This window comes from Ostrea edulis, chromosome 9 (assembly GCF_947568905.1).
Source record: "Ostrea edulis chromosome 9, xbOstEdul1.1, whole genome shotgun sequence".
NCBI lineage: Eukaryota > Metazoa > Mollusca > Bivalvia > Ostreida > Ostreidae > Ostrea > Ostrea edulis.
The window spans coordinates 45,064,791-45,088,029 of NC_079172.1; the positions used below are offsets into that span (position 1 = coordinate 45,064,791).

Here is a 23,239-nt window from a genome sequence, read left to right on the forward strand (position 1 = left end):
TGAGATACCTTTTCATAACTTCACCAATCTATTATAATTCATTTTGAAATAACATGACAGACAACGATTTGAAAATTAAAAATCCATATAAGAATATCTTAAGCACATGATGAACAACTCATTTGAAATATCTTTTTTTTTTTTTTTTTAAAAAAACAAGTCTATAAATATGATAATCCTATTTATCAGGTAATTATATCATGAAATTAAAAAAAAGTTCATTATCTTCACCTGTAATAAGAAAAATAACATCCGTGTTTCTTCTCAGTTTGATATTTATTCTTTTCTTAAATGACACAGCATGCTAGAATTATATGGCTATTTCAAAATGGATAGGTTACGACTTTGATAAAAAGGTGAAGATAACGAACAGTGATTAATCTCATAACTCATAAGATATACAAATTAAGAGTTAGAAACACGGACCCCTGGGTATACCAGATGTGGGACCAAGTGCCCTGGAGGAGCAAACATTCCCTGTCGACCGGTCACACCTGCCGTGATTCCTATATCTTGATCAGGTAAACTGAGTAATCCCCAGTCAAAAATCAGTAGGAAAAGAACGACCTAACAATGTGGTATGAAATACGTCAGGCAACATTTGACCCATTGGCAGGTTGTTTAATATACCGTTCTTTATTTTACGAAGTGATCGTTCTCAAAGTTCTGAAATATATTCCTATAAGATCAAGAGGAAAACAGTGCATGGATGTGTGCTTCGTGTTCCTTTTATTCTCCCATGAGAAATTAAATTTCTCATTTACAAAGCATGATCTTGGGAACTGCATTTTTAAACTATGTGTACCTGTTTCTTCTATTGGATTCAATAAACTCTATGAACTCGTTTATCTTGTTTTACCATTACTGAATTATTATTAGAAAATGAATTACTATCAATGTCTCCTCATTCAGGCAGTTACTATTGTAAGGTCACCTTTGCTAAGCTTTTCCCAACCCACGCCACCATTTATCAATACTATCAGTACTTTGATTTGTATAGGGAACACGCACGCCTCGGACGACGAAAGAGTTGTCAGAACGGTCACTCACGAAGATATATCTACGACATAGTACACCAAACTAACCGTTCAGCAACCTGATTCATTGTCGGGAGCGGATCAACGCTTCGGGCTCACGCCAACGGCATCATTTTCTCCTCTAGCCACACCGACTGGGAGTGTTCAACATTAATGTCTAAGTCAGTTATGGGGCGTTTGTTAAAACAGCAAATCTATATATTGATACAATCCTTATTAATTCTCTTTTATTCCTGTTGATTTGACAACACAATGTTCAATAAATCTTGTCGATATTTCCCAAGTTAGACAACTTGAAACGGACATGTTGGAGGGCTCCGAATAATTTAATTCAAATTCACAATCTGCATAATAATATTTATAAAAATACATACATATACATGTATATAATAATGTCTTTTACACATCAACAGAACAAATATAAGAAAATAATTATTATTTATTTATTGCTGATAAACTTTTATAAAACCTTTCTGCCCTTTTTTTTTTTTTCGGAAATAAGTCAATCGGACGGGTGTGGTATTCAATAATATGTTCACTATACAAATATCCGATTTGAGTGGGTATTTTAAAGCGTTCTTAGTAATTATACCACCCTTGTCTGACTATAATACTGATTGATAACGTGTCGACTGTTATGGAGCTGTGTATTATTTCTGTAGCATGCTGTTTATTTGTTGTGATTCTTGCAGCTGTGAAACTCTATGAACTCTCAATCAAGAGACCTTTTGTGTCGAATGTCAAACTCGATGGAAAGACAGTGATTGTTACTGGAGCAAATACTGGTAGGTTGTAACTCGTATTATTTGCGTTCTATATGAAAAACTGTTAAAGCTTTTGTATACGTATACCATGCAGATAGTAATTTGATGGGATCGGGCAGCAGGCTTAGCCTATAACTAACTAACTAACTAACTATATTTTATTTCCAGTCAAGGGCCCTCAAGGGGCAGCATGAAAATACATACAAATAATGTACATATACATATACAAGTAAAGAAAGAAGTGATTACATAACACATGGTTATATACAAATACAGTGTCATATATTGTTCAAAATAAATTATGATGACAGGGTTGTCACTAATCCGATATTCCTCTGACTCTTACCCCCGCTTTTATATTGTGCACATGTCACAATATAAAAGCGGGGGTAAGTGTAAGAGGAATCTTGGATTAGGTTGTCACTAACGCAAGAATCTACATCGCACGCGTCCTAGACAGACACAGGCGCATAAGTTTCATGGATTTTGTAATAGCATAGCTTGCTGAGTCTATGAAACAAGTGGTCCTAGATGCAGAAAATTCGTTTCAGACTCAAAGATGTCTAATATCACGAGTCCCACAAACGCGTTCCCGACTCAAGTAAAAAAATCATACCAATATACATTTTTCTACAAGCTGTTATTGTGTATTATTTAAAAACCAAAGATGGCAAAACCTATGTAACATTTTATGCTCTGGTGAACCCAGAGATAATACCACTGAGTTTGATGTGCACCAGTTAGTTGTCTGTTTAGTGTCAGTCATAATGGTATATTGTACATCCACTGCTCGATTCACTTGTAGAGATGATTGCAACATTTTCATCAATCGCGTATATATCCTTTCATCTGGCTTCATTTTTTTCGGACCAAAGTTTTTCCAAATACTAGAAGATTTTGCATTTTTATTTGACTTGATATCGAAGTGTAATTGGCAGAAATGGTAATTAAAACACATGAACATTAAAAAACAATTTTTATGTTAAATCTACCTTATCTTAAATGTTTCTTTATGAAATGTAATGTTTTATATTGATTTTTTAAATTTTGATATGCTTTATTATTAATAATCAAAATTATCAAATTATCAGTTTTTAAACTTCATACATTTTACTGATTGAACAGTTGAATTGTTAGATATACCATTCATAACATCACTACAAAGGGATGATATAAAGTGAGTGACAGCATATGCAATATATTGATGTTAATTGTTTCTTTAATTATTTTCGTAAGATACATGTATATTTTTGCTTGGTGTCAATTTTATTAATATAATTTTTTTTAAAGAGTTATCAGACTTGAATATACCGATATTTGGTCTTGTGTAACTCAAAACATACTGGCACCAGAAAAATACCTGTATATCAGTAATACTTATATCATAAATCATGAATCTGGGACTCCGGGCCTTGAGAAATTCCTTAAGACTACCCTGATGATTTTTTGAACAAAGTCCGTAATCAATCAATCATATAATGAAAAACAATACATTACACTTTGAACATTTCAGTTTTGTGTTTTACTATTAGGGTTGGGATTTTGGACAGCACTAGACTTGGCAAGCAGAGGGGCTCGAGTCATTCTAGCCTGCAGAAACTTACAAAAGGCCGAGGACGCAAGAAAGAAAATCCTGAAGGAACTACAGAGTAATTGTGATGTCATAGTCAGACACTTGGATCTGAGCTCCATGAAGTCTGTAAGACAGTTTGTTCGAGAGACATTTGAACAGGAATCGAGATTAGATATTCTTATCAACAATGCTGCAGTATCAGGTGCTTTAAATGTATTTTAGAAAATTTATCATGCATTTTATGATGTAATTTAAATTTTTCTATGTTCTTTGTGGATTTTGCCCGCAGTTCCTGCTGATCCTGTATATAGGCAGCTCAGATTGTGAATCTCGATATAAATATTTTCTCTGGTAATTAGTTGGTACATGTATTGCTCTAAATAATCATATTGAAGTGAGTGTGCTTTCCAATATTAACTATTACATGTAAGTCTATTTTATGATTATGGATGGTATTAATTTATCACATATTTCTTTAAATTGTTAAAGTTAGAGAATTGGATGCATGGGGTTACTATGAATATAATTCTGATAACTCTTTTGTGTATAGGTATACCCAAAACAATAACAGAGGAGGGTTTAGAATACTCTTATGCTACAAACTATATTGGACCTTTTCATCTCACAAATCTCTTACTGGGTAAGACAATATCAGTGTTTTCTTGGATCAATGTTTAAACTGTAATGTTCACAGTGGTATATTTCAAATCATCATACATACAATCAGTATTTGATAAAATCTGTAATAAATCATAGTAAAAGTGAAATTATGCATTCAGTGCAGACTTTGAATTGTTTAATTACATATTACATCATATATATAATCATCATTTAAGGTTGTTCTACATCTATACACAGTAATGAGTGTTACTCAGTAGTACTGCCATTTAGGGACCTCTGATTTAAAAAACCAGTTATTTTTTAATGTAATTGAACGAGTAATTTTTTTAATTCCATGTATATGGTTGATGTGTGATGCAGAATTTCACTGCCTGTTCTTCAAGATGACTCATTATAGTCTTTTTTTTCTTCAGTTTGACATCCGAACGCTTTTGTTTTCACGGTGATCTATGTTTATCATCGGGAATTCCCCATTTCCCTGATACTTGATATTTCTAAGATAGTCATATAACTATACATAAAATTTCATCGTGGTCCAAGGATGGCATCCATAAAAAATTATTGAATACAATTTAGAAATGTTAAAAATTTATATTTTTACCATACTGCATCCGGTTTCAATCCATATATAATTATGCTCAAGCTGTTTCCTGCACAACACTGGATATGGATATTGATAGTATGATGCCTTATCAAAGTATTGCCAAAGTTTTATTTCATAAATATAAAATTAGATTTTCAAGGATTGACAGGACCAAACCATGCAATGTTTTGCTTTAGATCATTGTTGAAAGTTATAAATAAATATATTTCCCATGTGAAAAAAAATTCAGAAAGGTTGGGTGGAAAATGTATAATTCTAAGTAAGTTATATCTGAAATTAATTATTTTAGATAGATATATATATACATGTACATATGGTAAACAATATTCTGTGGCCAGATTTGCAAAATGATTAATTTACTAATCAGATAGTTCATCTTTACTGTGTTTTTTTTTTTTAAAGACTTGTTGAAAAATTCAGCACCCAGTAGGATTGTGAATCTGACATCAGTAATGAATACTTTTGGACATTTGAATTGTGATGATCTACAGGCCAAGGGTCACTATGATCCTTTTTCTGCTTACAAGAACACAAAACTGATGAATGTTTTATTTACCAAGGAGCTTGCTAGACGACTGGAGGGAACAGGTATGCACATGTAATACATACACATAATGCACTAAATATCAGACCATCCTAACACTCTCAAGAAGAGGAGTGTGTACACATGAACTGTAACACTATCAAGAACTAGAGCGTGACTGTACTGTCTGAACTCAGGGTAAGGAGGGTAAGGATGCACTAGCTGATACTATGGAAAACCAACTTCATTAAAAAATCTTTTTTTCACATTATTTGTCCCAAAATTTGTATGCCCTTGTCTGGAGATGAAGGAGTATATAGTTTTTGGTCTGTCTGTTTGTTTGTCTACAAACACTTTTAAATCTTGGTCATAACTTTTAAGTGAATGGTGATAGGGCTTTCATATTGCATATGTGTATTCATGTACCTTACCTTTGGTGCCAACATTTTTGACTTGTGATCTTGATCTTGGAGTTTGACTTACTTATGAAAAACTTTAGTCTTGAACATTATCAACTTTGCTGCCACACGATGGCATTACTGTGTTCTTTTAAAAAGAAATGAAGGATACATTATTATCAAATTGTACCACTTGAGATTCTATTTGCATTGTTGTATGGAAGGATATCATATAGGCCTAGTATGTATATGCATTTATTGAGAATTAGGTAAAATGGAAAAAAATAGAATATAGCACAAGAACAATTGCCAATCAATAAAATGGAGGTCACACACTGAATTAATATTTTCAAGAAACGCATGTAAACAATAGCATCTAGTAAAGTTGTAAATGAGACTTTTTTTAAAATAAGGGCTGTTCCATTAAAACATATGAGGTACCCGGGGACGGCAATTAAAAAAAAATCTATGGGTGCTTGTCATTGGTAGAAAATTGCATATATGGTGGGTACCTACTGCCGGGAAACTGCATCTGTGGGTGGTTGTTTTGATAAAATCTTTATTTTTTTTACCGAAACTGAGAGGAATGCAACAAGAGAAGGGAAGGGTTGAAAGTAGAGTGTGAAACAAACGCCGTTTTCTGTCTTCATTTTATCTCGGTCGATGAGGTTCCGCGATCCGGTTATCGTTTCCAGTTTGACTCTTAAAATTATAGCGACCGGAAATTAGGATTATCTCCCTTGTCCAAAATGGAAAACGAAACGTGCTCGTGGTCCATTGAAACGGTTTTTGATTTTTTTCTAGCTGCAATAATGTAGCCCTATCCAATTTTTTTTATTCTGACGTTTTCGGGATGAGGCTACAATTCCATAGGATCTCCGTAATGGTGCAAAATAATTTTATGAATAACCGATAATAAACTCTGCACTGTGTATTAGTCCCAAATGTTGTTTACACTTACACCAAAAGGAGTACCAACTTTGTGCTCGGGCATGTCTAATAAAGGTGTTTTTCATTAAATATAATGTACAGCATGCAAAATTCTTCGTCTGCTCGGCCATTCTTGTTATCGCTAAATCTCGTAGGTGGATCTAATGAAAAAGCTAAACATTGACAATCCGCGCGAAAATGTAGTTACTTGAGCCACTTCGACAAAGAAAGGAAAAATCATATTGTTGCAGAAAGAATTTACACTCTGCTGTTCGGTTTTTAACTTGATATTAAATTGAAACCTTTTCAATACCGACGAAATAGCTTTCGCCTCCATACTTGTCCATTGATGTAAATACTACTTTATATGACATATGCAAATGACTTGACAATCGGAAGTTGAAACTTCAGTACATCAAACATGGCGTACAAATATGAATCGAGAAATTGGAATTTCTCGAAATTGTTGAAAACGGTAGAATAGAGCCTCACAAATCTTACGTTGCAGGTTGTAAATTTATATATTGACTAAGAAACATAGAATACCATTTTATTTACGTAAAGATACACATTTTCTTGTTTTTTAATACTCAAAATACCAGTCAATTTTAAAACTTTTAATAGTTGTTTTTGAACATTTACAATACTAGACTTTTTATGAACAGGTAGACTTATAAAATTAATTTAGTTCATCATGTTTAAGAAAGACAGTCTTGATAAAATAAATTGATGGTTCTATGATCAAGCTTCATTGATGGCCAGTTATTTGAATGGTGATGACACCCAAGATACTCTTCTCTTTACTATCATGCTTGGGAACATCAGAAAATAGACCTCTATTCAGGGGAAATAAATAGTCATTCATACATACTGAATTTAAAGAAAAAGTGTATTTCACATTTATTTCACTTCTATGGGTGGTGCCGCATTATCTAAAATTGCTTCTGTGAGTGGTCCCTCATTACATTTTTATGCTTCTATGGGTGGTTACCCAAATTTTAAAGTGCCTTCCCCGGGTACCTCATATGTTTTAATGGAACAGCCCTAAGTAAACTACATGCATCTACAGGCTGGGGCTTTACAATCTAATGTTACTGGTAATTCATATTACTAGACCATTTACTGGTACATTGTTACAATTTTGATTTGAATTAATCGATATTTTTCATTCAATGAATTTATATTTTAATTAGATTTCATTCTGAAGTTTCTTTATAAGTCAGTTAATTTTCTCTTTGATTAAGGTAGCTCCACTCTCATGTAATTTATCAATATCAATGGTTCAAGGTAGAAAAAAGTGATTGATTTGCATTTAATTAATATAGTTTAATTCAATCATAAATCGAAGAAAAATATGTTGCCACCTTTTTAAAAATGTCAGGGTGACATACATATACATAAACAGATGTACACGTATAGGTCCTCTGGAGAATAATAAAACTGATACGGAGACAACACCAATGTTGGTGAAGGGCTGCAAAATTTAGGCCTACACTTGGCGCTTGTGTCTTTTGAGCAAGGAGTGATCTTTATTGTCACATGCCACACCTGCTGTGACACGGGACCTCAGTTTTTTGTGGTCTCATCTGAAGGACCGCCCCATTTAATCGCCTCTTATGATAAGCAAGGGGTACTGAGGACCTAATCTAACCAGGATCCCCATGGGGGTTAACATCAGAAAATCACACATTTTTTATTAAACAGGAAAATAGAAATACATAAAAACTGGATAAAATGACAAAATTTGTTAATTTCAACAGTTTTAAAAAAGAACTACTACTTCACAAATATGTATCAATCAATTGTGGATATCGAGAAATCATTGTATAATAGACATACAATGGAGAGAAATTACCAACAAAGGAGTTATTGTCCTTGACAACATTTTTCGCTCACCTGAGCGAAAAATAGTACAAATTGAAGTTTGCTAAAATCATGACCCCCCAGGATAATATGGGGCCGCAATAGGGTATCAAAGTTTTACATACAAATATATAGGGAAAATGTTTTAAAATCTTCTCAAAAACAACTGGGCCAGGAAAGTTGAAATTTACATGAAAGCTTCCTGACATAGTGCAGATTCAAGTTTGTTAAAATCATGGCACCCGGGGGTAAGACGAGGCGACAATAGGGGATCAATTTTTACATACAGATATATAGGGAAAATCATTAAAAATCTTCTGAAGAAAAATCACTGGGCCAGAAAAGTTTACATTCACATGAAAGCTTCCAGACATAGTCCAGATTCAATTTTGAAAAAATCATGGCCCCCGGGAGTAGGTTGGGGTCACAATAGGGATCAAAGTTTTACATGTGAATATATAGGGAAAATCTTTAAATATGAGCCAAGGTGACTCAGGTGAGCGATGTGGCCCATGGGCCTCTTGTTTTTAATATGATAGATAATATTGATTATTTATAGAATGTATGTACACATTTTAGTATCAAATTGTTTACCAAATTCTCTTATTATATCCAGTAAACCCCTAAAAGATAGACATATGTATTTCTATCATGCACACAGTCTTATGTAGGTACATATGTAATTCCGTACTTGCATTATTATCTGAAAAAAGTATAGGAAAGTGTATCATTTTCATTTATTAGAGTTCAAGCTAATGAATGATCAAATAAAATATGTAGGTCATCGCAATTTTTAAGATGCACGACATACATAAACACAATCATATATCAATTTCAGAAAATTGCAATTTTCCTTAAACAGCATTATTAAAATTTCACAAAAACTAGTTATAATGATATAATAGTATTCATAACAATTTTATGAAACTTTCTGTACAAAGTATACAAAAATATGCAAAATAAAAGAAATCTATTGCATAATAAACTTGATAAAGAAACAGAGTTTTTGTCCTTGGATTCAATATTTTAAAACATATACCGGTAATTAATTATTCAACTATAACTTAGATTTTTGAAATATTTTATGTTTAACAAGATTTTGTTTTACAATGACTATCCGAAAAGACTCCAACAGATTGATGTTCCTATCATGCACAAATCTAAAGAAATCAATAATTTTGCAAAGTCTTATAACGCCACAGGAGGGTGGAATTACTTTTCAAATAAAGATATTACAAAAATCTTTGCGTCACATAATTGTGGAGCTGCCTTAAATCAAACAAGTCATCTGTCATCATAGCTATGTTTAATTCAGTTGTGCCAATTTTTCAAATCAATTACATACATACTGTGAAAGTAAATACCCTGGTTCTATGAAATAATCATTACATCTCTAGACAGTATCATTAACATTACTGTTACTGTTATGACTTTTCAATAAAACATACTTATAACGAACATGCTTATAATGAATTCATGCTTATTGCGAAGTGACATTTATACCTCAGGGCCTATGGGAGGAAAATAACGGAAAAAAATATTGGATATAAAGAAGTTTGGTTATAACAACTGTTTTTCGCTGGGTCTGGAGATTCGCTATAATACTGTGTTCTTTGACCTCTTTATTTCTTTGCACGTAGGTGTAACAACCTCATGTGTTCATCCAGGATTAGCAGCCACGGATATCTTCCGAAGTTTAAGGATTGCCAATATAGTGGGGCCACTTATATCTTTGTTTTTTAAGGTATGTATACCAATAAAAATCTATTTAATGTTGTTTTAAATCTAAATTTATGGAAGTGAGAAAACTTATTATGTAAATGCATAAATACTTATTTTTGAAAATCCCCTTAGGTGATTTTGTGTGGAATGTAACTTTTTCAAATCTCTACATTTGTGACATGTTATCGGGAAATAAGTATGTCTTTTGTTTGATAAAAAGTTTGCCACCGTAAGATTTTCTATAACCTATTTGTTGATACAATTTTATGTGAAGCTTAGGACCTTATCGATAAGCATGCCCCCAACTTCCGTTGTATGGGGAGTAAATGTAGCCCATTGTTCGTATCGCTGATCATTGATATATATATATATATATATATATATATATATATATATATATATTCACAACGTATTTAGTCCCGTGGGGATCCGGGTTAGAATAGGTCCTCAGTACCCCTTGCTTGTCGTATGAGGTGGCTAAATGGGGCGGTCCTTCGGATGAGAAAGCATAAACCGAGGTCCCGTGTCACAGCGGTGTGGCACGATAAAGATCCCTCTCTGTTCAATGGCCATAAGCGCCGAACATAGGTCTAAATTTTGCAGCCCTTCACCGCCAGTGGTGACGTCTCCATATGAGTGAAAAAAATTTCGAGTGGGACGTTAAACAATATAAAAGCAATCATTAAAAAAAAATCGCAACACATATTAAACATGTCATAATTAGAAATAGTTTACTGCACATACCTGACATGAATGCAAACTTCTGAAATAAAGCGAAATTAGATTAGATAACAGAAATTGTAAAGGTACATTTACTTATTGATTAAATTATACATTAAAATGATTTTAATTTCTTGTTTCATTGACAGATGTTGTTTTATACAAACATGGCTCAAATTTTAAATACATACATGTACTGACAAATTGGTGTTTCATTATATCGCCGTACTTAAAAAAAAGTTTTGAAATGATTATTTCACAGTGATATTATTTTCTTTGTAGTTTATTTATATATCATTTATACATGTAGTGACTTCCAGATTAGAGTGGATACATGCATGTCTTTAACTTTCTGCAAAAAAAAAAAAAAAAAAAAAAAAAAATGCAGCGGTAAAACGGTACTTGCATGAAAATGTAAATAAGTAAAACTATTTATCTTTATCTTGTTCCAGTTTGAAAATGTCAGAAAATGGTTCTAATGGGTATATGTACTAGTAACTGCATTCACTTACAGACAGCTAAAGATGGGGCCCAGACCACTATATACTGTGCATTATCAGAAGAAATGCAAGATGCAAAGGGAGAATACATGAGTGACAGTCAGGTGTATGACAAAACAGTGTGGATAAATAAAGACGCTTATGATGAAGGGCTGTGCAAGAAATTATGGGAAACCACTGAAGCCATTTTAGAATCAATTGAAAGTTGATCCAAACCAAGCGATTGATTGGGGGAAAATGAAAGAAAACAATCAGATTTTTTGTGACATAATTTTTCAATTAAAATTAATCTATATTCATTAATGCTGTTTGCGATTGTGATTGTGGATCAGCCCAATTTGCAGTGTGATTTAGTGTAGTTTTAATGCTAGCGTTTTTGTATGTCTTTAATCATCGTATGTAAATCTTTCCGTTTGTTCTGAGGAAAGGACATGTCGTCCTGGGTCATTTTAGTGCCTTTAATAATTCTTGTGTTCATGTTTCAATCATGCTTCAGTTTTAGACACATTTAATATCCCATTCAATGGGATGGAGAAATATGAGTTGTCATACCTACATGTACAATGTATACTGGATTCCTAAACTTCATAAAAAAAAAATCTTACAAAGAAAGATACACTGCTGGATCAAGCAAATATTAACAGCTGTGTAGGAGAAACTTCTAACGTACTGTGCCACAACATATGCCAGAAGTGGTGTAAATCAAATATGGATTCTAAAAAAATTCTAAAGACATTCTAGTAAATTTTATATTGTAAATTTAAACTTTTCTCAAATCAACAACATCAAAACTTTTTTTTTACACTTTACACGATCATTCCTCGTGATACATAAAAGACTAGACTTTTTTACATCATAGACAGTTGAAACAAAAATGGAGATGGGAAATATTTGTTTTTAGTGATCAGTCACTCAAAACATTATCTTGTTAAACATCACTCTGATTCCACGCACAAGTACCCTGAAGTTGAAACTAAAAAAATATGCTGGAGTTTCTCATTGACAATATCTTCATAGTCTTTGGTGATTAGGTCTTCCAGCAGTCTGTTGGAATTCCCATGGGCACGAATTGTGCTCCTTTGTTAGCTAACATGTTTTTATATTCTTATGAAGCAGAGTTTATTCAAATGCTTATACAGTAGATGAAAAAATCTCTTGCTGTGGTCCCCTGGGGATCCGGGTTAGAATAGGTCCTCATACCCATTGCTTGTCGTAAAAGGCGACTAAAGGGGTGGCCCTTCGGATGAGACCTCAAAAGCGGAGGTCCCGTGTCACAGCAGGTGTGGCACGATAAAGATCCCTCCTTGCTCAAAGATCGTAATTTTAGCGCCGAGCATAGGCCTAAATTTTGCAGCCCTTCACCGACAATGATGACGTCTCTATATAGGTGAAAAATTCTCGAGAGACCCGTTAAACAATATTCAATCAATTAATATCTTGCTGTGGCCTTCAACTCGACATTTAGATGTATCGACGACGTTTTATTTATTAATAATAATCATTTTCATTCATATGTTGATTCGATATACATGTATCCCTGTGAACTGGAGATAAAATACACTACGGAGTCCTTTACATCTGCTTTGTAATGAGATATTTTATTAACTAACAACTTAACTTTACATTTTATTGAAATTGAATTGTACACTACTTGACAATGTCCAAGAAATCAGGCCACTGTTTATACTATATACACATGTAGGCTTTTCTGTTTGTTCATTCATATAGTGTATTGTTTTCGATTATTGCGTTTGACGAGAAGAAACGACATGTACCCATAATGTTGCCCTTATTGTCGCACTGGACAAAAATACTACACTTAGAAACACATTCGCAATACCTAGTTTCAATTTTTTTTTTTAAAAATTGTGAATAACCGTTCATTTTGTCTTTCGTCAACTATTCGGCATGACGGATTACAATTGATCTAATTTTCAATATGGAGAGAGACCCTTTATGTAACATAAGGAACATTTAATTTGGAGCTCCATTTGACTTCCTAATAATCAATTTACTTTATATGAAATCAATAGATATAACATAACTAATACACACAATTATTCAAAAATAGCTCTTAATTTCATTTGAATTTAAGATATTGTTCATTCAATTCATGTGCGCAACAATTCAAATCCGCAACTAAAAAGTCTTTCATTGCAATATTTGTGATTCCCCGCGCATGCGCGGGGTTTCATTTAGTATATATTTATATTTTGGTGCCACGTATTTTCCCCCACGCGTAATATATACATGTTGGACATGGAAAAACGCGTATTTACCCCCCCCCCCACCCCCCCCCACCCCCCCCCCCCCCCCCGTAAATAACCGCTTTTACTGTATTTCATCAGAACAAATGAAGAGTAACATGTATGACTGGCAGAGGAAGAGAGTAATATATGTTTTGATCATAATGTTTCTAATTAGACTGCAAATATTGTGTTGATGTGCAATTTTTTATATCCTGTTACGTTTCCTTCGTATTTGTTCAAATCGGCCAAGTAAACGTTATCTAACACCGCAGTACGACATGTATGAGAAATTACCTTGTTGTTATCTCTAGAGTTTATCGTTTATTTAAAGATCATTAGGTTTCCAAGATGGAACGACTATATCGAGACTTTCTTTTTGTTATCCTTGCGTTTGTTGTGGTGACTTGTATGATTAATATTTCTTCCGTATTTCGGTGCACGTCTTCAAAGCAAGATTCTTCTAATGTACTACCATGTGTTGTGTCTCCTATGTCGTGTACATCACATTCAGACAGTGCAAACCAGAGGGCGCCCTTATCGAACTTGACACTGGTGTGGGACGCGACATCAGGTGAAGATAGAATTGAACAACAAATTAATTATAAACCGGAAGTAGACCTTTCCCGTAATAGGATTATTTTGATAACTGGAAGTGGTGATTTTGACGTTCCCAGGGGACAGGAAAAGTTTATTCAAGACGGTTGTTCCATTAAAAACTGTGAAATCCACAGGGATGACAAACAGAAAGTGAAAGTCGATGCAAGACTGTTCAACATGATGATATCTTATAATGAATTATCAATAATTAAAAGAAAACCTGGAGAGATATGGATTATGTATATACTGGAGGGACCCCTGGCTACAAATGATTATGTACTATTAGGTGATGTGTTTAATTGGACAGCTTCATTTCGTCACGATTCTACTATTGTGACACCATATGAAAAATGGTTACCATACACGAACAAAAAGAATCAAACTCTTAAAAACTACGCAGCTGGGAAGAAGAAAATGGCAGCCATTTTTGTATCTAACTGCGACACCAGCAATAATAGAATGGGTTATGTCAATGAATTGCAAAAGTACCTGTCTGTTGATGTATACGGTGCTTGTGGATTTAAACAATGTGATAGGTCTTCAGAACTCCATTGTTTTGAAATGCTCAGAAAGGATTACAAATTCTATTTAGCTTTTGAGAATTCCAACTGCAGAGACTATATAACAGAAAAGTTTTTCCGGAATGCTCTGATGTAAGTACAAGCAGTTTCGAATAATACAAAATTGTGGGGAAAAAGCATAACATTTTATGTTCATCACGATTTTCATGGTTTGGTTCAGATTGTATGATTACTTAACATTATTGCTTTCTCCATCAGAATTACGAGATTGGCTCAGAGAGCATGCTTCTTTATCCACTTTTTATGGTGGTTTCCTGCCACCCATCATCTTTGTTTCATTCAACAGTTCTCTTATTTCCGATACGAATCGCCTACTATACTAATTTTGGTTTATAGTTTATGGTTAATCTGTAGCTTTATTTTATGTTAAACTTTCAGAGCCCACAACCACAATCTAAACTCAAAGTATTTGTTAGCAGACGTCACATCTACCATTGGTACAAAAATTGAAAAATACACTCATAACTTCTAGTACATCTTACTAACAATCGATCACATGAACCGTATATTTATATAAATAAATATATTTATTATTCCTAACAGAAGCCATGTGATATCATACAGCACTTTATTAGGGTGTAAAATTTGAAGAATTCAATCGATAGATACATCCCTTTATCATATACTTGGTAATGATTATGCAGATTTCGCACTGCGCGATACAGGTAAAGTCACAATAGCCGATATCAACGACCGGTCCGAAAACCCATATCACATACCTGTATGATCAGACCGGCGTGCAAAAATGCAAACCAAACCGGAAATTACGTATTCGCTCGTAACAATCAACATATCAACGTTTTCACCATGATATACCGATATAATGTATCAAAGTTTTTACTGTAGTAAATCAATGTTTGAGAGTTTTTAATCATAGTTAGATTAATTATAATTAATGTATCACTTAATGCTATCGTTAATCAATGTATCAAGGTTTTACTATAGTAACGTAATGTACCAAATAGTCCTTTATGTACCTTTGAAATGCTATTACGCAACCCGCATGCCATAAAAAGAATAGTACTCGCATCTGGTGCATCAAAATTGGTACCGTATAAGTTTCACATAAGATCAGCTTCCGAACTCTGTATCAAAATTTTAGGGGGAAAAAATCATAAACACTATATACCGTGTATATACAATATCTAACCATGAAGAAGTCCGCTACATGATGAATAGAATAGCATTTGGCCCTCGGACTGATATGACATGATATGGATTTTAGCATCTATTATTCTTTATATAATTCTGATGGCTGTAAACTTTGCGATATACATGTAGAAATATATTTATTGTATAGTTTAATATTTTCCCTATAGATTTATAGAGAACACCGATGTTTCTGAATAGGTTATTGACAAAATGTCGGGAAATTTATCTGCCCTCGATCGTTACGCGGAAGAGGATCTCGCAAGATAGATCCCCGTTACCACGCAACGATTTTAGGCAGATATAATTCCTGATATTTAGTTAATGATATAGTAATACGTTTAAAGGGGGATATAGTTAGATGGTTATCTTTTTTGTAATTCTAATGTCTGTCTGATCGATTAGATCATGTACCGTGGATGGATACAATCCTCCTAGTTGTGACCACACTACTATAACTGTGCAACAGAATGAAAGAAATAAGCAAGTAAAAATCTGTTAATAAAACATCATTTTCTTTATTTAGTATTTACGTCCATTTTTAACTAAATCATAATTTTCTGTTCTTACTTCTGGAGATTGTGTATTTAACCAGGTATGACGTACTTCCGGTGACAATGGGAGCGCATCCTGACGATTACAAAAGATCAGCTCCACCAAACTCCTTCATTCACGTGGAAGATTTTGAATCTCCTAAACACTTAGCGAGTTATCTAAAGTATTTAGACGAAAATGACGAACAATACAATGAATATTTCAAATGGAAAGGAACAGGAGATTTCATAAACACGAAATTTTGGTGTAGATTATGTGCTATGCTAAATGATCTTAAAAAACCAAATCTCGTCGTTCAAGATCTCGGGGCCTGGTGGAGAAAACCAAATATATGCATACGTGGAGACCAAAGATGGCGGAGGTGACAATGTTGTGTTTAGGTGATTCTGTCTCTGTTTAAATTCATGTATATCTTCAGTATTTCTCAATAACATTCACATCATAAAACGCTTCAGTTGTCGGTATTATCCTCAGATTTTAATTCATGATTTGTAGGAATGTACAAACCGATTTCCATTTCCAAAATGTATCAGAAAGGAAACGTGTCATATCGCATTGCAGCAGTATTTCATAGCGGTTTAAAGTGTTAACTATATGAGAAAAAACAAGTTCTTTAGCACTGTGGCCTTCAACTGGATATGTATATATTTGATGACATTTTATCTATTAATAATACTAATTTCCATTCAAATGTCGATTCGGTATATCTCATTGAACTCGAGTCCCCCCACATCTGCTTCAAACTTTGACATTTTATTGAACATAGATGTTATGGACAAACTAACAACTCAACTATATAACAAACAGGATTACTTGAGCTTCTCTTATATTTTTATAGAAATATTCCATTATCACCTGCATATGGTGTTTATGTCAACTGATTCGATACGTTTGAGCATGTTCTGCGTACAGTCAATTTTTTTTTTATCGAAGCAGGATATCGACAAATAAGTTGATGTTACAAGGTTTTAATAGTTTTGTTTGAAGTCAGCATTCCGCAAATTATATGTCGTTATAACGATCTAATCTACCAATAAAACCCTTCGTTGAATTAAATGCTGTCTGGTGTGTTTCGTAGCAATTATTGGGCTGTTCTTTTCACACCGATTTTGACTGCCGATTACTCCATTTGCCTCATCAAGATAAAGGGCTCACGGCGGGTGAACCGGTCGACAGGGGATTTTACTCCTCCTAGGCTCCTGATCCTACCTCTGATACGACCATGGGTCCGTGTTTGTCCTACTCTAAATTTTGTATTCTTTATAGGAATTATGAAATCCATCACTGTTATCGTCATATTTTTATTAAACAGCAGGTTTTTCCACATCATAGCCAGCTGATACCTGAATAAAATGGATCTCGGAAATATTCATAGACAACTGGGTACATGTAACCAAGAATGGTCAATCACATAAATATTATAAAATACAAAATAAGAGAAGGGGATTAGGGAACTAGACATATCAGAGGTGGGAGCGGGTTCTTTGGAAGAGTAAGCATACTCTATTCGCCAGTCAAACCCACCATAAACTCTGCATCTTGATAAATGGAGTAACCCGTCAAAATCAGTAGACGAAGAATGACTTAACAATTGGTATGAACACCATTATGATTCGACGCACAAGTACACTGAAGTTGTTATTAGAAGATGCTGGAGTTCCTCATTGACACTTAATATTCAGTTTTTGACGATCAGGTCTCCCAAGAGTCTGTTGGAATTCCCAGGGTACAAATTGTGATCCATTATTACCTAACCTGTTTTTGTATATGAGGCAGAATGTATTCAGAAACTTCTACATGAGAAGAAAGAAAATCAATTCGACATTTAAATACATTGATCGATTAACAATATCTTTTAAATTTATTAATGAATATAAGTTACCATACCTTGCTGGATTCCAAAACTTCACCAAAATCCTCATAAAGATACATTGCTGGATCCAGTAAATGTTCTACCAAGCCCCTATCTTTGCTCCTCACGAAAATATTAACAGATGTGAAGGAAAACATATGCTTTTCCGACTCGTATTTGTGTTGCAATATTCCAATTTCACCTGCATATAGTGTCTAATACGCAATAGCTTGTTCTGCAAATGGCCAGTTTTTAAATCGATGGGGACTACTGCCAAGTAAGTTGTAAGAAAGAACTACACTATCTTTGTAATATCAGTTTCAGAGTACTTGTGTGTAGAGTCACTTATAACGCGTAGACTGGTATTCAGCACAGTAAGTTTTGGATTCTTTGAAATGAATAATCACAAGACATGAAAATTTCTCCTTTTTTCATTTTTATTAAAGAAACAACTTTCTATGACGTCAAAAAGTCTAGTCTTTAATTTATCGTGGCCGTGTAAAGTCATACTTTTTGATGCTGCCAAGTTCGATTACAATACAGTTGCGATAACAAGCCTTGCAAACAAATACTCTGTTGCTACAAGTTTTCACTTGTCCACTCAACTCGATTACCACAATGCCACTTGGACATAAAACACTGCTCATCCTTTATGCATTTCATTAATAAATTGAACCCAAAACATACACAGTACAAATTGACAACGGTAATATCTATTACAGTTTTTCATGGTAATACGCTAGATTCACTTCCAGGGATTATGTAATTTAGCAAATATTTCTAAAAACAGTCACCTCAATCCCTCAAAAACGACAGAAATCATTCTGCAGACACAGTTTTACGGTTTGAAAACTCATATAAGAACAGACGCACTTTTGTGCGGCATGTAATAGAAGATCGTATTAACTGCTGGAAAGAAAATCAAAGAGTCTTTTCAGGGCCGTAAATTAACCTTCAATTTGGAGGAGGCAGGAAATTAGGCTGGGGGCCGCCAAGGCCCCCAGACGCTAAGCACATTTTGTGCACACTGAACACGTTTCGTGCAAAATCCTTGATTCTAGGGCCTTCTAAGATGTTACTTGACTAACTCATTCTAAAAAAAAGATTTGGAATGCTTTTTAAGGGAGGTATCATGTTCTTAGTTATTGGAAACAACATAAATTCTAATGAACTTTAAATTTAAATTTTTTTTGGCTCAAAAGTTGGAGGAGGCAGCTGCCTCCTCCGCCTCCGTGTAATTTACGGCCCTGCTTTTGCAAGACATTCTCAGATTCAAACAGATAGCATTGAGTTGGTTGTAATTCAGAGGATGGCATGCTTAGTACCATGCTTCTATTGTCCTGGGAACATTTGCATTGAAAACAAGTCTAAATTTTGAGCTGGAGCAACACCTATTTTTTATTTCAAAAACTATACACTGAGCATGCTGTCCTTTTTCACAATAATACATTTTACAATGTTAGTATTCTTTTCATATTTACATTTCCAACGCTTTTGCCTTTGTTATCTTTACAAATTGTAATGATAGCCATTTCCTCATGAACATACTGCAGTTGTGAATAATTCGCGTACGAATCTTGATAAATACGGTGCGTCTATGGCAACGGCTTGTGACGGCTATTATCCGACAGAAATGAAAGTGAAATGTAAATATAATAATTTGCATTTTTGAAAATAAATGTACATGGGGTATGAACTCCAATTCGTCACTCCGGCGTACTTTTTATAGAGTGCTAACACTCGTCACGAAGTATGACGGTGTTATAGAGCCAGACTTTCCCCCGGAAGTCTGGCTCTAGAGTGAGCCTTCCTCCCGGGGGAAAGGCCCACTCTAGAGCCAGACTCCCCCCCCCCCCCCCCCCCCCCCAGCCTTTCCCCCGCAGAAGTCTGGCTCTAAAGTGAGCCTTTCCCCTGCGGAAGTCTGGCGCTAAAATGAACCTTTCCCCTGCGGAAGTCTGGCTCTAGAGTGAGCCTCCCCCCCCCCCCTGAAGTCTGGCTCTAGAGTGAGCCTTCCCCCGGTAGTTTCGCTCTAGAGTGAGCCTTCCCCCCAGCAGACTTGCTCTGGAATAAACTTTACCCCCACGGGGAAGACTCACTCTAGAGCCATAACACCCTCTTGAAGTCTCGCTCTAGAGGGACACCCCCGCTTTCATCCCCTCCTGCGCAAACTATGAAATAAATTTTAGTTTATCGGACAGGGAATTACCTATCTACCTACTTACCCCCAGGGTGAAGGCTCACTCTAGAGCCAGGCTTCCAGGGGGAAGTCTTATCGTGGGGGAAGGCTCACTCTACAACACCGGCATGGAGTGTCACAGTTCATACCTTCATTTATTGTCAAAACTGAAATGCTCTCCCATTTCACAATGGTACATTTCACAAGCTTAGTGTTTCTATTCATATTTTGTATAACCAAAATAGCGATGTGTTAACAACAATGAACAAAAAAGTAAATTATGCGAAGCAGACCAGAACCACCGCAGATCTGTAGTAATCGAGATGATACCTTTGTGATTGTTTTCAGTATTAATTGTCTCTAAATCATGCTACAATCAAATATATTCAAACAATTTTCTTTCTAATGCATAACAATTTCAGTCTTGCAAATATAATCATCCAACAACTTTTGTCTTTGATTTAAGCTCTACTGACATGTTAAAAGGAAGTCTCCCGTATATGTTTCAGAACCTCGGTCTTACACAATAATGTATTTCACAATGTTAGGAGTCTGTTCATATTTTGTACAACAAAGGTAGCATTGTGTGAACAACGACGAACATAAAAGGGCAAATAATAATAATAATAATAATAAAACACCAGAAAACGTTAGCACTTAAGATGACATCGTAGTGTTTGACACCATATTCCACTATCAAATCTCTGTAAAGTATATCACAATGAAATATTCAAACAAACCTCTAGATTGTTCTTATGTGCCGATAGTGCATGACAATTTCAAGGAAAGAAAAAGTGAACAAGCTCACATACCCCACGCTCCAACATTGCTTGATAATGCCTCGTATAATGAATGGTAATGCTAAGCATTACTGATGGGCAATCAGACGAAAATCATAATAAAATAGTACTCATACATGTAACTGTATACACATAAATGATTAAAATTTGATGATAATAGAAAAGAGATTTTTGTTTCCATAAATTCCTTTCAGGTTTCATTGGTACATGATATTTAAACAAGTCAGAAGTCACAATTTGAAACAATATCAATTTCAAAGAAAAATTGAATGGAATTAAATTTGAATATATTTCTATTCATTGTTTAATTTTGTGTAATTTGTTACTTAAACTTCTGCGAAATAGTTCGGGCCGATAAAACGTTATTCGGACTGACAAGATTCCAAGTGTTATCAGTCCACATATCTGATAGAGAAAAAAGTTTTCAAGAACTCTGTGTGAAACTGGTTTGGCACAAGTTGTTAAAAATATTCTATTTTGGCGTAAGTTCTATGTTTGAAAGAGGCATAACTCCCAGAAAAATTAGTGAATCGGAATTTTTTGGAAATATGCATATCTACACACTGTGTCCTTATTAACTACAATGTTTCCCGAAATTCTGTTAAGCGGACTTGCAGGAGTTGCGCTGACAAAAACAGGACAGACGTGCTTGAAATTCTAAGTTTAAAAGGGGCATAACTCCCGGAAAAATTATTGAATCAAGATTTCCTGGGAATATGCACATCTACACAGTGTGTCCTTATTAACTAGAAAGTTCCACGAAATTCTGTTGAGCCGTCTCAGAGACGTTGCGCTGACAAGAAAGGGACTAATGGGCTAATGGACTGGTAAATGACATTACACCCTAAGCAACTCGTATGAGTAGTTTTGAAAATATTATGCTACAGCCATATTTGTCTTTGCTTGATGCTTAGAGGTAGAGAAAATCTAGTACATGGTTTGATTGAAGTAACATGCATTTATGTGAAATATCATTATATCTAATATCTTTGATATAACATTTTGAATGGTTCATATTGAATTTATAAGGACGTTAGCTCCTCAGATTTTGAGTACAACTGCGCAGGATGCTACAACTAAGTATTCACTGGTTCAATACTGATCCCATTGGTGCAAATATATTACACATCTGTTGCTGAACCCTATGCAGTTGAAAATTTTTGTGTCAATTCAAATTTTGAAAGGGTTTGACATGGATTATATTTTGTGACGGAAGGATTAATTAATCAAAAAGTTCTAAATCTGTATGATATTTCAGCTTCTGTTTCATCCAATATATCTTTTATTTTTATACTCCTATACGTGTATTTCAGTTTTATAATTTATGATACAAGTAGTTGAGACTTTGAGCTAATTCAAATGTTGTAATTTATTAATTTGGTTGATATATTTTTTACAAATAGAACACCAATTCTTAAAAAAGTTTAGATTGATTTACTCGAAATTTTGTATGAAAATTAGCTATTTTGGTCAATAATTAAAAAATTTGATCTCCAACCCTCATTATTTTTAGTTCCATTTTTAATTTTAATTTCAATTATAAGACAAGACCTTGAAAATTATGTGAAATTTTAGAAATTGATATTCCTTCTAATATGTTTCATATCATGAATTTTTTCGTATACATTGTATTAAGTGCAAAAAGGTCATTATTTATTTCCATTACTAGTATTAAACTATTTTACTGTATTGTTAGAAGACATGATTACATGTATGTATCTATTTTATGTAATGATTGATTTGTGTTGTTATACCCCCGCAAACGAAGTTTGGGGGGGTATACTGGAATCACTTTGTCCGTCTGTCCGTCCGTCTGTCTGTCCGTCCGTTTGTCCGTAGACGCAATTTGTCCGAAGTTTATTTCTAATACCGCTGGACATATTTCATTCAAACTTTATGAACATCTTCTATATATTATGTCATTGAAATATTTTAACAGTTATAGAAGTTACGCACATTTTCTTTTCATTTTGGGGGTTGCGCACTTTGTCCAGAGTTTAATTCTAATACCGTTGAACACATTTG

The 23,239-nt window shown here is 34.2% G+C and overlaps 2 protein-coding genes across 7 annotated transcripts; both read left to right on the plus strand.

Annotated features, from left to right (window-relative positions):
• The first annotated feature begins 1,556 nt into the window (after positions 1-1,556).
• LOC125658235 (retinol dehydrogenase 13-like) lies at positions 1,557-11,558 on the plus strand. 4 transcript variants are annotated; one of them, XM_048889416.2, is made up of 6 exons: positions 1,557-1,822; positions 3,334-3,576; positions 3,925-4,014; positions 5,002-5,187; positions 9,954-10,057; positions 11,270-11,558. In XM_048889416.2, exons 1-6 carry the CDS (start codon positions 1,675-1,677, stop codon positions 11,462-11,464), a joined length of 966 nt encoding a protein of 321 aa, XP_048745373.2. In that variant the 5' UTR covers positions 1,557-1,674; the 3' UTR covers positions 11,465-11,558. The 4 variants fall into 4 exon arrangements, with proteins under 4 accessions (XP_048745373.2, XP_048745375.2, XP_048745376.2 ...); XM_048889418.2 differs by having other exon boundaries at positions 1,566-1,822; positions 11,208-11,321; XM_048889419.2 differs by lacking the exon at positions 5,002-5,187 and having other exon boundaries at positions 1,568-1,822.
• A 2,036-nt stretch (positions 11,559-13,594) lies between these two features.
• On the plus strand, positions 13,595-16,850 carry LOC125658230 (glycoprotein 3-alpha-L-fucosyltransferase A-like). Of its 3 annotated transcripts, none has more exons than XM_048889407.2 (3): positions 13,595-14,754; positions 16,237-16,318; positions 16,427-16,850. In XM_048889407.2, the coding sequence occupies exons 1-3, from the start codon at positions 13,853-13,855 to the stop codon at positions 16,430-16,432; spliced, it is 990 nt and encodes a 329-aa protein (XP_048745364.1). In that variant the 5' UTR covers positions 13,595-13,852; the 3' UTR covers positions 16,433-16,850. The 3 variants fall into 3 exon arrangements, with proteins under 3 accessions (XP_048745364.1, XP_048745362.1, XP_048745363.1); XM_048889405.2 differs by having other exon boundaries at positions 13,602-14,754; positions 16,237-16,314; XM_048889406.2 differs by lacking the exon at positions 16,237-16,318 and having other exon boundaries at positions 13,602-14,754.
• The last annotated feature ends 6,389 nt before the right edge of the window (positions 16,851-23,239 follow it).

What these genes read in the sequence shown, in the direction of transcription:
- LOC125658230 (XM_048889405.2), top strand. Translation starts at nt 13,853, where the DNA reads ATGGAACGACTATATCGAGACTTTCTTTTTGTTATCCTTGCGTTTGTT. An exon ending in TTTTTCCGGAATGCTCTGAT is followed by an intron (nt 14,755 to 16,236) that starts GTAAGTACAAGC and finishes CTGATCGATTAG; the next exon opens with ATCATGTACCGTGGATGGAT. An exon ending in CAACAGAATGAAAGAAATAA is followed by an intron (nt 16,315 to 16,426) that starts GCAAGTAAAAAT and finishes GTATTTAACCAG; the next exon opens with GTATGACGTACTTCCGGTGA.
- LOC125658235 (XM_048889416.2), top strand. Translation starts at nt 1,675, where the DNA reads ATGGAGCTGTGTATTATTTCTGTAGCATGCTGTTTATTTGTTGTGATT. An exon ending in CAACAATGCTGCAGTATCAG is followed by an intron (nt 3,577 to 3,924) that starts GTGCTTTAAATG and finishes TTTTGTGTATAG; the next exon opens with GTATACCCAAAACAATAACA. An exon ending in TAGACGACTGGAGGGAACAG is followed by an intron (nt 5,188 to 9,953) that starts GTATGCACATGT and finishes CTTTGCACGTAG; the next exon opens with GTGTAACAACCTCATGTGTT.